Source organism: Anser brachyrhynchus (genome assembly GCF_964034855.1).
Source record: "Anser brachyrhynchus genome assembly, chromosome: 5".
Lineage (NCBI taxonomy): Eukaryota > Metazoa > Chordata > Aves > Anseriformes > Anatidae > Anser > Anser brachyrhynchus.
The window spans coordinates 63,825,710-63,839,536 of NC_137699.1; the positions used below are offsets into that span (position 1 = coordinate 63,825,710).

Genomic DNA, 13,827 nt, shown 5'->3' on the forward strand with positions numbered 1-13,827 from the left:
AATGGTTAAAACCTGTGAATAAAAAAGCATAGTGCTACAACAATTTACCCTAGACTGCCTGTACTGATAGCCTCAACTCACCTGAGAAGCGAGTAAGGTTGAGTCTGAAATATCAACAAGTCACTGCAATGACCCTGATAAAGAGAGAGGAAAACAAGCATGAAAATGACAAACATCTTATCTCAGAAATACTGCTACTTTCTGGATTAATGTAACATTTATTACCACCTACATAATTTATAACTGTGGATATTTAAATAATTATTTTGTAAGAATCTGAATAGCAAATTCTTTTTATGACCTTAACAGAGGCAAGAAAACCCCTCCTAAATTGCTTCTCAGGAACACCTGAAGTCACATATTCACAACAGCATGTGATATGAAAGAATCCAGTAATATCAACAATTGTATTAACTTCCTTTCAGTTCTAATTATTGTAGTGCTAGGATTTCATTATTCAGTTTACTGACCGTGTCCATGAAATGCAAGTCATCTTTGCTTCCACCAAACACCATCACCTCTCCTTCTTTTCCAAGGCAGGCTGTATGCCACAATCTAGCAATAAAATTGTAAATAGGGTTAGTGACTAAATAACAAGAAGCAGATGTGTGTTATCAGCAAAACAATTCTAAGAACTATATATTTTAAGGGGTTTCAGTGGAGCAGTAAGTTTATTCGTGTATTAATTACTTCACACAGACTTTCCTACATTCCTCATATTCAAGTTTCTTTTCAAAAAACTTTTCTGTTATGAGGATATATGATCCTTTTAATTAAAATCGAAAGGTCACATTTCCTAAACCCTATGATTCCACTACTTGAGCACAGAGACTTGAAGTCTTATTATCTCACACTATTTACCCAGAAGAATTTTACAAGTTTAAATAATTTGTTTTACAAGTTGCTCTGTGAGGTGCAGAAACAATACAGGCTGTTCTTTATCAATTTGTATCTCAAGGAACACCTCCCAGTCTTTGCTAGTAAGCACTAAGCCTCACTGGAGTGAAGCAATTACAAGAGTCTCTCTTTTCCGTTTGACCATTTATTTGCAAAGATTATGTTGTGAAGCATCTCTGAGGTTTCTAATTTGTCCAGTTACTAAGATAGGTTGATTGCTTCCAAATGTGCATGGGAAAGAGGCAGACGTACGTGCACAAAGTACTCTAATGTAACCCCTACTTTTTAGAAAACCAAGAAGTTATTTCAAAGGTTCTCAAATCTGAAAATAATACATTAGAATGATAATATTCAATTCTTTAACAATATAAAAGGAGAGAGCAATGTGACTGTCCATCTCACGACAGTTTTGGTGAATGGTTACATTTCATACAGACCAGTCACCATTTGACTTATCTGTATTATAGCTATATATACCTTGCCTTATTTATCAGTAGCTCAAAAAAATGTTACAGTGGAAAAGTTAAGAAAGCAAGCTTTTGCCAAAACCAGCCTTTAAAAAAAATCCACTGTTTCTTTAATTCATAATTATAATTCTATTGGCTTTAAGATTGCAGGATTTTTAGCACTGACTGTTGCCCCGAACACTAGGACGAGAGCTTCACAATACCAATTACCTTGTGTCAGTTTCATTCTAACCCTGAAGACTCATGGGGATCATTTTCTGTGCACCAATTACTTACATCATGCCCACAAGTCATTTGTATTGTACATACAAAAGCAGATTGTACAAGAAATAATAAAACCCAAACCCCCGATTTATATAATCTTGCCAGAACAATGATTCTGCTTCAGTAGCTACACCTTGCTTGATTTATTGCTAGCAGATCAAAGTCTGTTCCTTTTCTACTGGTGTATCACCACTGAAGTGAGTATCACAAAATGATTATCACCAAAGCTCTGGCCCTTTACGTTTACTTAACCAAAAAAATACACACAGCTACAACTTTCATGCAGAAGTAAACGCTCTCACTTTCTTACTCCATTCATTTCAGTTATTATTCACTGTTCTCCTTAAGCTAAACTGTATCCCACCTTTTCTCTTCCTCATACCTGGAGATAGATCTGTCTCTGCCTTATCTGCATTAGGAAAACTCTGGCCTGGACTTCGTCACCGAAGAACACTGGGAAGCCTTTCCTGCCTTGATTTTGTTGACATCCTAGCTTGCAACCTGATGCTTTTTTCTACAGACTGACAAGAGTTTATGTCCTCTCACAGCTGCTCTAACTTATCACCTAAACATTCTAATAAAGCATGTTATTTAAATTATACAGAAACTGAATCGACGTAACCTTTTTATACAGCTCTTCTAACTAGAATATAGAATAAGAGAATTACATTGTAATGAAAACACTAAGAATTTGTACATTAAACACACATTTTGTTCTGTATATCAAGCTGGCATGCAAAATACTTTCTGAAGTACGATGTATGGACAAAAAGAAAAATATTTTCCACCAATACAGAATCACAGGTCTATAACCTGGAAAACGATTTAACAGAAATACCTAAAAGAGGAGGCTGAAGGAAATTAAAGGAATTGTTCTTTACAGAAATAAGGAGAGAATCAATTTTGCAGAAGTGTCAGGAAAATATACTAATGCGTGTATGATACATAGCGTATTTTTATAACAGAAATATATGAAATAAGTACATATCTAAGTATTGTTGCCATTACATATTAAGTCCTACTGTTAAAGGCATGTGAACAATAGAACTGATTTAAACCCTTTTCACCTGCAGAGATCCTGCAGTAATCCTGTGCAAATGTAGGGACATAATTATGGTACAACTAAGTACTTCACATTCCTTCAAACTAATTCAGTATATAGACAGGCTTTTGGTATGGCTCCTTTTTTGGTATGGCTCCTTTTTTGGTATGGCTCCTTTTACCTGTATTTCCAGGACTTCCTGAAAAAATGTTATTGAGGTATCTTCCTTTAAAAAGGCAGTGGTGTTGGGGGGGGGGGGCATTTACTGCATTAAAGACTTAGGTTAATGCAAGGCACCTGACCTCAGCCTACCAAACCGCACACCAAAAGCTAAAGACGGCAGAGAACAAGATACATCAGGACCTGAGGGAGCCGACTGGCATCAGCACATAACCCAACAGCTCCGTTCTCTAGGAGGGCCAGGGCTGTGCGTGTGGTTTAGTCCCCAGCCAAGTTAGCAGCGTCAGCGTGGGGATCCCTTTTTGTGCTCCTGCAGCAGCAAGGCAGGGGGCTTGCACAGCAGCCTCCTGCCAGCAGGGCCAAATGGAGGTTATCCTTTGTAGCCCACTGTGGGATCTGCCCTCGAACTGCCTGTAAGCCACCTGGGGCTCTCAAGGCAGGTGCCACCGCCACCTGAGGCACAAATGGTATCCCAGTGTAACTGCAGAGTAAGGGCTGAGCTGCAGGTCCCTGGCGTGCTGCCTGTAGGAAGAGCACATCCTGCCCCTTCCCAGTCCTTTTCCGTGGGGCACCAATAAAACTTAAACATCTGGGAGGAGGCAGTCCACTTCAGCAGTTAACTTTTAGGAAACCATCCACATAAAGAACTGAACAGGAAGACAGGTATGAGTTGGGACTGCTAACGATGTGCTTCGTTATTTAAGAAAGCATCAGTTTCACTTGTCAGTTCACTGATCATACAAAGAAAATATTTTGTGAAGCTAAGGTATGAGTTTATTTGGGCTTGAAATAGTTTGAAATATACAAAAGCAGAAATCTTGGTCTAACAGTGGCTGCTATATTTAAGAACACCCTAGAATAGAATAAAATGGGAAGAAAATTCAATGACATGAGGATATTTCAGTAATAGAAAACAGAACATAAGGCAAGAAGCATACAAATGTCAGACTAAAATCATACACTATGCTAAAAGAATGACAAGAAGTTGTGCTGAGAGTACCTGGATGAATATAAAGAGTGAACTCCATGAAAAACTGAATATTTTCTATATACAACCATTCATCTGAACAGTATTCACATAATAATACAGAGAATGCTGCAAAGACTGGGATAAAAATAAAGGCTGTACTCTGATACAGCAGGCATCTGTTTTTAATGGCAGCTTTCAAATAATGCCCAGGTTTAGAACATGCAACTTATTTTTTTTAAGACAGAAATAATCTTTTTCTGTACTCTTAAGCTGGAAAGGAAAGGGGATTATAGTCTGGAAGAGACCTTACAGCCATATGCATCCTGGAGAAAGGTCTTTTTGGCTGGCAGTTAAGTTCCCGAAATAAAAAAAACTCCATATACTGTGCTGCTTAAATCTAGCTACTGTAGTTTAGTACTAAATTCAGGTTTGCAAAACTGTAATCATAATTAGTTGCTTCTGCTCAGAGAAAAAAAACAACAGCTATTTCTAATTCCCAAAAGGTGCATCAACATTTTCATTGTCGTCTTCTGCATGTTTCTAAAAATGTATTAACATTAATTAACTTTCGTAATTCTCTTTGGTTATTAAATTCCTCGAAAGTTAAACCATATACATTTTCTTATATAAAAATCATTTGGATATATAACACCAGGTTAACTGGACACCCAGATCCTTCATCAGAATATCTTAATGCAAATAATCACCATAATGAAAGCATGCATCAACTGTAATAAACACAGAAAGTAATAATGTCTTATCTGGTATGAAGGCACATAAGGAAACAGTGCAAACTGTTCAATGGTGCCACATTCATTTAGTAAATTATTTCTATAATGTAGTTTAAAAACACTGTTTTTTAATTTAGAATTCCTTAACTTTAAATGTCTAAATTTCAGTGTTATTTTTGTATACCTAGGCCTACTCTTAGGCAAATGGGTAAGTTGTTTCCATCCGTTTGTTGTAATACTGTGAATCCAGCCATCACCTATAAATAAGAACATATATTAGTATTTTTTCCTTGGACAAAGCATTACCTTCTCTTTTTATTTATACAAAAGCTTTGTGTTCTAAGAAGACACTATATTAAGATAACAAAAACATCAGTCAATCTTTTCAACCTTTGCAATTTAACTTAACCATTCAGTTACAAAAAGCTTGCTGCATTGAAATCTGGAATTAAAACACACAGATTTTTTTTCTTTTTGGTATATTAAGAAAGCAGGTCGATGTCCCTTTGAAAGCAGGTCAATGTCCCTTTGAAAACTGTCCCCTCCCAATGGAATGTATGAGAAAGCAGATCGATGTTCCTTTGAAAGCAGGTCAATGTCCCTTTGAAAACTGTCCCCTCCCAATGGAATTTATCTGTGACACTCAAAGCTATTTTCATATTTTGTCATGAAAAGATTGTCTTTTTTAGAAAGGAAATACAGTACACTAAGACTACCTTACTTCCCATCTAATTTTTTGTGGACGTGATTCATCCAGAAATTTACATTATGTCAACATTATTATTTGAATCTTCTAACTGCAATTTGTAACAAGATCAAAAATTTTCTTCTGCTCTTATCTGAATGTGAGGAACTCTTGCCTTTATCCTTTCAAATCACGGACAATTTGATGAAAGACTGATCATCAAATGTTATCATTGTACTGCACAATGTGTTCCTACACTTCTTTAAAAAGTAAAATGGCTCAATAAATACTCAAGCATCATGAAAATTCTGTAAAAAGATTTAAATAGTCTAAACAGTTTTTGGAAAGACAACAAATATGCACAGTAATATAAGTTAGCGCTAAAGCATACAATAGAATCTTTATTTTACAATTACTTACTTAAAGGAACATTATCAGAACTCAGTCCACCAAAAAGAAAGAGTCTGTCATCTCCTATTGGAGTCAATGTGTGCCATGATCGATCTTTTGGTTTCTCTCCACTGATATTAATTCTTGGTGAAAGAAATAAACAAAAACAAAATTTCAAAGAATGCTGAAAATGAACCTGCCAAAAAAATCAGTAGTTAATTTAGTTTGTCTTTGAACAAGCTTGGATATTTTCCCAGTGGAAAAGCTGCATTTAAACAGTCTGAATTTACCCTCAAGAAGCGAGGCCATCCAAACCTTGAGAAAAATGTTAGTAAAAAGGGCAATACCTAAGCACAAAACAGGGGTGGGTTCACTATTCTAAGATTCTGCTCACATTACAAAAACGTAGTTCTTCCAGATTTTATCTATGGATTTCAGTTTAGCTACACAATTCCATATGCTTGAGATGGGAACGTGAACAATAAAGAACGTGGACATTAGGGGTGGATATAGTGGGTGGCCTGAATTCACACCATCTCAGTTTGGGCACTTCGGTGTACAGCTGTCTCAGACGGATCCCAAGAGTTAGCAGAGAAAACTGAGGACCTCCAGAGGGCATCAGACCACGTAATATCTTGATCTAACCAAAGAGGCAACTTCTTTTGTAAAAGTAAAAAACTTAAGACACACGGAATGTAGGCCATTGCACACTTGGTACGTCCTGATTTTGGAAAGATAAGGAAAAGAGCAGCTATGAACGCCTATCAGCTCTCTTGCGGGGTCAGACTCTTAGTTGGAGACTGTCCCTAAGTGGTGAAGAAAGGGTTTTTCTACAGTTCACACAGATTGTATCTCCAAGAACCAGTTACTTGTTTTTTCCCCACTTTGCTGAATAGGGGTTGATATAACGTGCACAGATGTGTGCTCAATCTATAATGTGAACGCGGCAGAAGAGAGACAGCAGAGGCGGCAATCAGTATTTTCTTTACAATCAATGAAGAGAAACAGGTCCCTGAAGAGCACAACTTGTGCTCTTGTGATTTTTTTTTTCAGATGTCTACCTTAGCAGCAGTCACCTCATGCCCGAGAAGTGCCTATTTCTCTTAACTGAGCACAGAGGGAGCCTGGGGTGAATAACACAGGCAGCTGCAGCTGTTAGAGGAATTTCACTACTGGTGACTGTTAAGCAGTTCTCCATCTGGAAGCAAAGACTAAAGAATCACAGCTAATTAAACACTGATTGCAAAACTGTCCTACTAAATTTGGCATGAAAGTTGGAGCCAAGTCGACGATGTTTAAGTGCCCGCTTCGCACAACGCTTGTATAAGACACTTATGAAATTGGCAAAAGAGGCAGACTGCCAAGATACAACAGACTTTGATGTTTAGAAAAACATGTACCAGAAACTGATGGGTGAGAGCATTTGAATCTTTCACACAACTGATACGACGAATTATCCCAGTAACAGAAATAACGTAATACTGAACATTTCAGTTAACAGGTTGGTGGAGCTCAGGGGAGACGATGTAACTTCTGGGTGGTGGAAGAAGTCTTCTCCTCCTCCACCTCTACCTGATGGCTCGTTCCTGAGACCCCTTCCCCAAAACCCTGGCCTCCCCCACACAGCAGCAGTACATCAGCACTTAAAAAGGCTGAGGAAGGACAAAGCAATGTGCTGCCAACTTTCCCCAGTGCCTGACTAGCACCCACGGCTGAACAAGCAGAAGGGGATGAAAAAGGGAACAGCAGCACAGCGGAGGCCAGCAATGCAAAGTACACATGGGCTGTACCCTCCTGGGTGGGACTCAACACATTTCGCAGATGCTGCATTTGTGTAAGCACCTGGCAGCGTGAACATTGGGTATATTTGGTTAAGATTTTGAAAATAGTATCAGGGAGGTCTGATGACAAACCTGAGAGGTGACTGCAAGGTGGGCTCATTTCCTCCAATTCTTTTGTAATGACAATTATCTCTAGGAGAGGTCTGGCCCCCAGCTTACAGCCTGCTTGCTGTGCTGGTTGGTAAATCGGTGAGTAAAAGCTGTATCTATGTAATGCAAGAGTATTTTGAAAGAAGCTTAACAGTTAGTATACGGAGCTTGAAAAGACAATATTGCATCTCCATGCTGGAAGATATTTCTGGATTAATAGGTTAATGTGATGCAATTCCTTGAGAAATCTGCATAGAGATGAAGAAGAAAAAACTTGATATGACTGCTTGGGAAAACAGCCTGGTGAAATGGGCGTATGATGGATCATTACAGCACACCAGTTAATGAAAAGCCAGGGGGCTTTAAATAAAATCATCACGGCATTTGGTATTTCTGTTTTTAGGAGAGGATATTCAACAAGTGGATTTGTTGTGCTGTGCAAATCAACTCCTCCTTGCTGGGAGCTCTGGATTTTACAACAGAACCTCAAACACCGGCGGCATTCAGAGAGCCAAATTTGTAAATCTGTATAAAATGTTTGACCCTCGTCTGGTGATAATTCACACGGGCAGTCCAAAACAGCCTTTCTGCAGCTGCAGAATGGCTGAGGTAATTCTGTTATCAAGATCAAATAGCTTGCAACTTGCCCAATTGTTCATTAGTCATCACATCAGAGGAGTTTGAAGCTATAGCTTAAGAAAGGCAAAGGCTGTTGCAAGAAGCACCTACAGCAGAAAATATTCACACTAATAGCAAAAAAGTCTGAAGGAATTTCCCCACTTGTGCAATGCTGGGCTTTTAAGAGGCAGCTTTTAGCTGGAAATGGATTGTCTGATGAGAACTATTCAAGACTATTCCTGAAGCTCAAAGGATATGAAGTGATTTGGTTTATTTCAAAATCTTAATACATAACTTCACTGGTCTCAGCTAGTATTTCTTTGCTATATAAGTTTCATCCAAGCCAACCTACAGAGTATAATTCTTTGGAGACAGAAAAACAAAAGGAGAGAAAAAAAATACACCCTGTTTATCTGCACTGTCTTATTCTACACAGTGTGAAACTTTTGGGACCCAGTTCTTTGTATTGGAGATGATCCCCACCAATGCTCAATTTCGAACACAGCCACCACTATTGACTCTATAAAAGGAAGCATGTGGCCAGAAATCATTTTCAAAGCGATTTGTGCAAAGGCAGCCTATAAACAGGAGTAAAAATGTGAATAGATAGCAATATGATAGATACAAACTTTCATACGGCTGACTAGGACTTAGAACTTCAACACCGACGCATCTCCTTCAAGGCCTGAAACTCCTCTTGTTGACCTGTCACTCAACTGTCATGGCTTTCTTTTTTTAATGCAATACAAAGCATGTCAAACGGCAATGGCTCGTGCCACAACCAAAAAAAAAAAGGAAGCAGTTACATCCAGTAACTGGAATTACCGATCCACTCGGAGGCGAAGTTTGCAGTCTAAGTGGGACAGTGCTATCATGTAGGCAGCATCTTATTCATTTAAAAACAACCAGCAAAGAAAAAGGGAAATCAAACTGCTTAGTTAGTCCCAAGTGCTAATGAAAGAAACCTCCAGAGAGAAGTTTTTGTGAGACTTCCTCATCCTGCTGCCGTTAGCAGTTGGAAGGAATAGGTGGAGGATTGCTCCCTCCTTCTGCATTTGATTCAGAAGGCAGAGAAACACGCTCGGTGCACGACTGCTCAGCAAGTCACAGGTAAGAAAGATGCCCAACATAGGTGTGTGAAGCTCTGGGGCAGGATCAGTATTGACACATACTCATGGAAGTTGTTTTTCAGGGTCTTTTGTGAAATTACTACTAGGTTACCTTGAGGACAGGAACAGAACAGTGATCATCACCCCCTGGTTTCTGCTCGTCTTCTGGTTTGTCTATCAGCTAACAATACAGCCACTGACTCTACACGTGTAGCGAGCGCTACCATAAATGTATACAAGCAAACCTGAAAAAGTACACTAACACCTGATTTAGTTTAAAATTGAAATATTTAGGTGATTTATTTTACCTAAATAAAGATGCTTAAGAGGCGAAAAAAAAAAGATCTTTCCTCAATCTGGACCACAGTGAGCAATATACAGATACAGAAAAAAAAAAGTATTAAGAAAGACATCAAACCTAAAATTCCGTATGGATAAATGTACCAGTCTTGGAAATTAGCATGTTAAATCACTACATGCTGTGCTTAAAATAGCATTAACAATGCTTTGGTGCAGAACAGAAAAAGCATAGTAACCCCTATCAAATTAAATTCAATCGAAATCACAGTGTAACAGCTGCTTAAGTCCCCAAACTCCCATTTTCCTCTTGGAAAAAATACAAAATTAAAATTGGAACTATTTAACAGCATGTTTCAATCTGCTACATTCAACTCTAAGCATTAGAGAGGGCAACCTACCTTCCAGACCAAGTCCACGTGTCTAAATTCAGGCAGTGCAAATCGTTCATTCTAGTTTGCTAAAAATAAAAAATAAAATCCCAGTTGTGTTATATTAAGCAAACAATGTACAAAGTATTTAAGTGAGGCCTTCATAGGACAGAGTATTTAAGTAAAAATAATTTAAAGAAAACTGTACCCTTATGCCTTAAAACAACTCTGTACTATGCAGCACATGAAAAAACACTTCTTAAAAAAAAAAAAGCAACAAAGAAAACAGGCGACTGAAAATAACCTGTCAGGAATATTCCTAGTAACACAATGGCACTATGGGGCCAGTTCTACTCTTTTATAGTAGTTTAATACTGAAGAACTGTGATATTCAGTTCCTGGAAACGTACTGAATTTCAATCCACGAAACCTGCAGTAGGTAATTGCAGAATTGCTCATTTCAATACTCTACACATAGTTTCTCTCATTTTTATTTGCATTCTGATCATAACTCTGCATTCTCCTGGCTGCCTGCTCACTAATTTCTTGGAATATGTTAATAAATAGCGTACTCAGTACGTGACATTCCTCAAGAAGTTCATTACACCTGTCTTTTCTGAATGGCAAGCCCTTTTGGAAAGTTAATACTAGCAACATTAAGGTTCCATGACCCTTTAGTATTTGCCATAGAAATCATAAAATATATCAGTAAGAAGAATGGGAAATCAATACACTTGCATATGTGCCTGTGTTTTGAGGTGAAGAAAGTAATTGCCTTGGAAACATGGCAGGGGGGAGAGAATATATGAAAATTTATTTGCTTTAGATGGTAGCAATACTTTCAACGGCTTGCAGTACGCTTGGCTGATATTTGTGATTCCTCTTGGTACTACTACACAGTATCTGAGAAGTAGGGAAATATAGCTTGCCTTACCTTACAATTTCTTTTCTCCTAGGGTAGTCCATAGATCTATTAGAATAAGCCTTTCTCCAGCTTGCAGATCCTTTGAGGCAGAAACTAGACTTGTCATTTAAGTCAGAATAGGAGTAGCTTTGTCCCTGAGAACTCAGCCAGTTAGTGAGTTTGAGAGACTTCCAAAGCTGAGCTGTGGAAGGTCTCTCGGTGTATTTCAGGGAACAGCAAGGATTTCAGGATAGCTGTGGCCTCCTCTGATCACATATGTGCTAGCCCGTTTCTGTCCTAGGGAAGATGCTGTTAACTGGCATTTTGAGAAATGCCTTCAGAGACGGCAGCAGGCTAAAGAAAAGCAGAACGTGAGTGCTTTTGTGCATTGCCTGAGAAACTTTACTCCCGTAAGAGGGTGAATGTAACAATAAAATATGGTCCAGCTGACAGCTAGTGGATTGATCTGCCTTCCATGACAAGTCTATTCAGTTCCCCGCTCCTTCAGGTTGCTTTGAAGGAAACGAGGAACAAATCATACATGCAGAAAGCAAAATGCGGTTACTGAGTATCTTCCGCTGCACCTGTACACAGCCAGACACTTGGGGATAGGGTGGGAAAAAGAAACAGCATCCTGGCCCCCAGAACCGCAAACATTTCATCATCTAGGAGTAACACACTTCAATACAGGCGACATTGATTAAAGACAGGGAGGAAAGAAAGTTGCTGTTACGTTGGAAATCAGGGTTTCAAGAAGATGCTGTTCAAGACCTCCTAGCTGACTTTCCTCTCTTTACAAAGCTAGGCATTAGGCAGAAGATGGAGTAGTTTTCAGTTCCTTGGTCCCTGGGAAATCAATGTGTTATCATCTTTACATGCTAATATTTCAACAGACTGACAGATGAGAAATTACACCAACCTCATTTTGAATTCACAACTCGGCATCAGTTAGACATTTCTGCCTCAGGTTCAGCCCTCTAACATCGCTTTAACAAATGAAAATGCCTTTCTACCCAGCCCTTATTTGGGAAGCTGTAAAGCGCCCGGTCAGGTTATCGTCACTTGCCACATGCACAATTTGCTTGCAGTTTCTCCTGTAACCATAAACGCTACCTACTATATTTAATAATTTAGCTGATGATCCTACATTGATTCTTAGCTGGCTTGAAAGCACTAAGCCTTGTAAGAGGGTTTGCATTTCCGTTTGAGCCGCAAGGACTCCTTAGACATCTTTCTTATCTATGGCATGTTCATTTATTCGCAGCCCAGCAAACATTAACCAGGATCCGCTTTGTCTCGGGACCAGCTTTCTGGCGTGATGAAAGGCATTACGGGTGACATATTTACAGATCACTGCTCTGCGCAGCTCTCCAGTCTCAGATTTACAAGCAAACAGCTATTACAAACTCAAATCTTTGTCGAAGGACTGCAGTTCAATCTATCTTCTTATCTTCAGTGACAGGAAGGATAAAAAGAAATATAAACATGCATACATTAAAGCATCAGATGCGTGAAGAGCTGCTGAAAAGACTTTGTGTTATTACTTCATCATTCTTTACACGAAAGCTTTCCACTTAAACATGAGACTTGCATCAACTTTTGGACTAACTTTCCTTCCTTCCCACTTTCTCCCATTTCTGTTTGTCAGGGGCTTACCTGGAGGAACAGAGTCCACATAACACTTCTGAGCCTGTTTTCAAATGATTCCTGGTACAATTGATTTTGATCATCACCATCATCATCTTCTTTTACCAGCTCTAGCTCCAACTTTGGAAAAAGGTGCCCTTTCCTCCCAGAAAGATGAATAGGAGAAGCCTCATGACACTTCCTGGCCCTTTCTGGTTCCTTGTAGAGCCTTTTCCCTGGGAAGATTTGTATTATGGTGAACTAGAAGGAGAAGGAGGAGCAGAGCAACCCCGTATTTGCTCCTTAATTTGTGGAGAAAAGCAAGACTTCATCCTCTGGGGAGGAATTACTCTTGTTGTCAGGAAATGCAATCCTTTTCTGATGTCTTTAGCTTCCCTTCCTGCTTCATGACTTACATTAACTCCTCAGGCCCCACTGAATGCTCCCTAACCTCTGTAACTCTCCTTCCTTTTTTTTTCTAGGATAGAAAGTGAATCAATAACTGAGTATCACTAAGGTGAAAACTACACTTGCTGCTCTCCTACAAAGCTAAATACAGCTTTCCAAAATTTCACTCTTCTCTCATATTGTTCCCAAGTGGTTTCACTGAAATTTAGCAAGTGGTTATCAAGGAAGCAGATGCTACCCGAGGAAGAGAAAAACCTTTCCAGCTCAGAGCCTTCTTGTATTTCTGAATCCTGTTGTCAAACAGACATGATTAACTAGAAGGCAGAGGGCACGTCCTCTTAGGGCACATCTAATCATGCAACAGCACAGCGGAGGAATCACGGGTGAGCTCCAGTTTTACTAATAATTTCACATGCAGGTAGCAGAGGCTGCATGGGAATCATGGCTTGGGTTACAAAGCGCTTCAATTGCAACAGGCACCGTGCAGCAACCCTGACCGGTTGGACACAACATTCAGCGCTGTTCTGTTGTGGTGTGAAGACGTCTGCACCACACAGACAGCCCTCGCTCACAGCAAGCCAGCGGGAGCGAGGCTTTGAAGGCTGAGGAAGCGTTCAGAAATAAATGGTAGGCCAGGAGGTCCTGAGCTGCACATTTAGTTCTTCACGTTCGGTTTCTCTCCCTCTCACATCTGTGGGCTTGCTAAATGAGGGGCAGGATTCGGGTCAGCTGTGGTTAGCAAGAGTTCATTTACACAGCAGCCATCAAACAGCACGTCTACAGCACAAGCACAGAGCTCGCTTAGCCCAGCGTGGCTCACCCTGACACACAGGATTTGATTAAGACCAGATACTTTTTCAGTCGTTTCCACTATCCATTTATCTCCTTAGTTGTTTGCAAATATGTTTGTCCAAACCTACAGCTCTGGAAGCTACCG

General features: G+C 39.4%; 1 protein-coding gene across 1 annotated transcript in view; it reads right to left on the reverse strand.

Annotated features, from left to right (window-relative positions):
* Positions 1-13,827, reverse strand: part of KLHDC1 (kelch domain containing 1) — a 28,959-nt gene that overhangs the window by 1,240 nt on the left and 13,892 nt on the right. The window contains exons 8-12 of the mRNA XM_080592714.1: positions 9,983-10,041; positions 5,657-5,769; positions 4,736-4,808; positions 471-555; positions 82-134 (exon numbers count right to left, since the gene is read on the reverse strand). Of these exons, the coding sequence (XP_080448840.1) occupies positions 82-134; positions 471-555; positions 4,736-4,808; positions 5,657-5,769; positions 9,983-10,041 (383 nt within the window). The remainder of the gene's footprint in view (positions 1-81; positions 135-470; positions 556-4,735; positions 4,809-5,656; positions 5,770-9,982; positions 10,042-13,827) is intronic.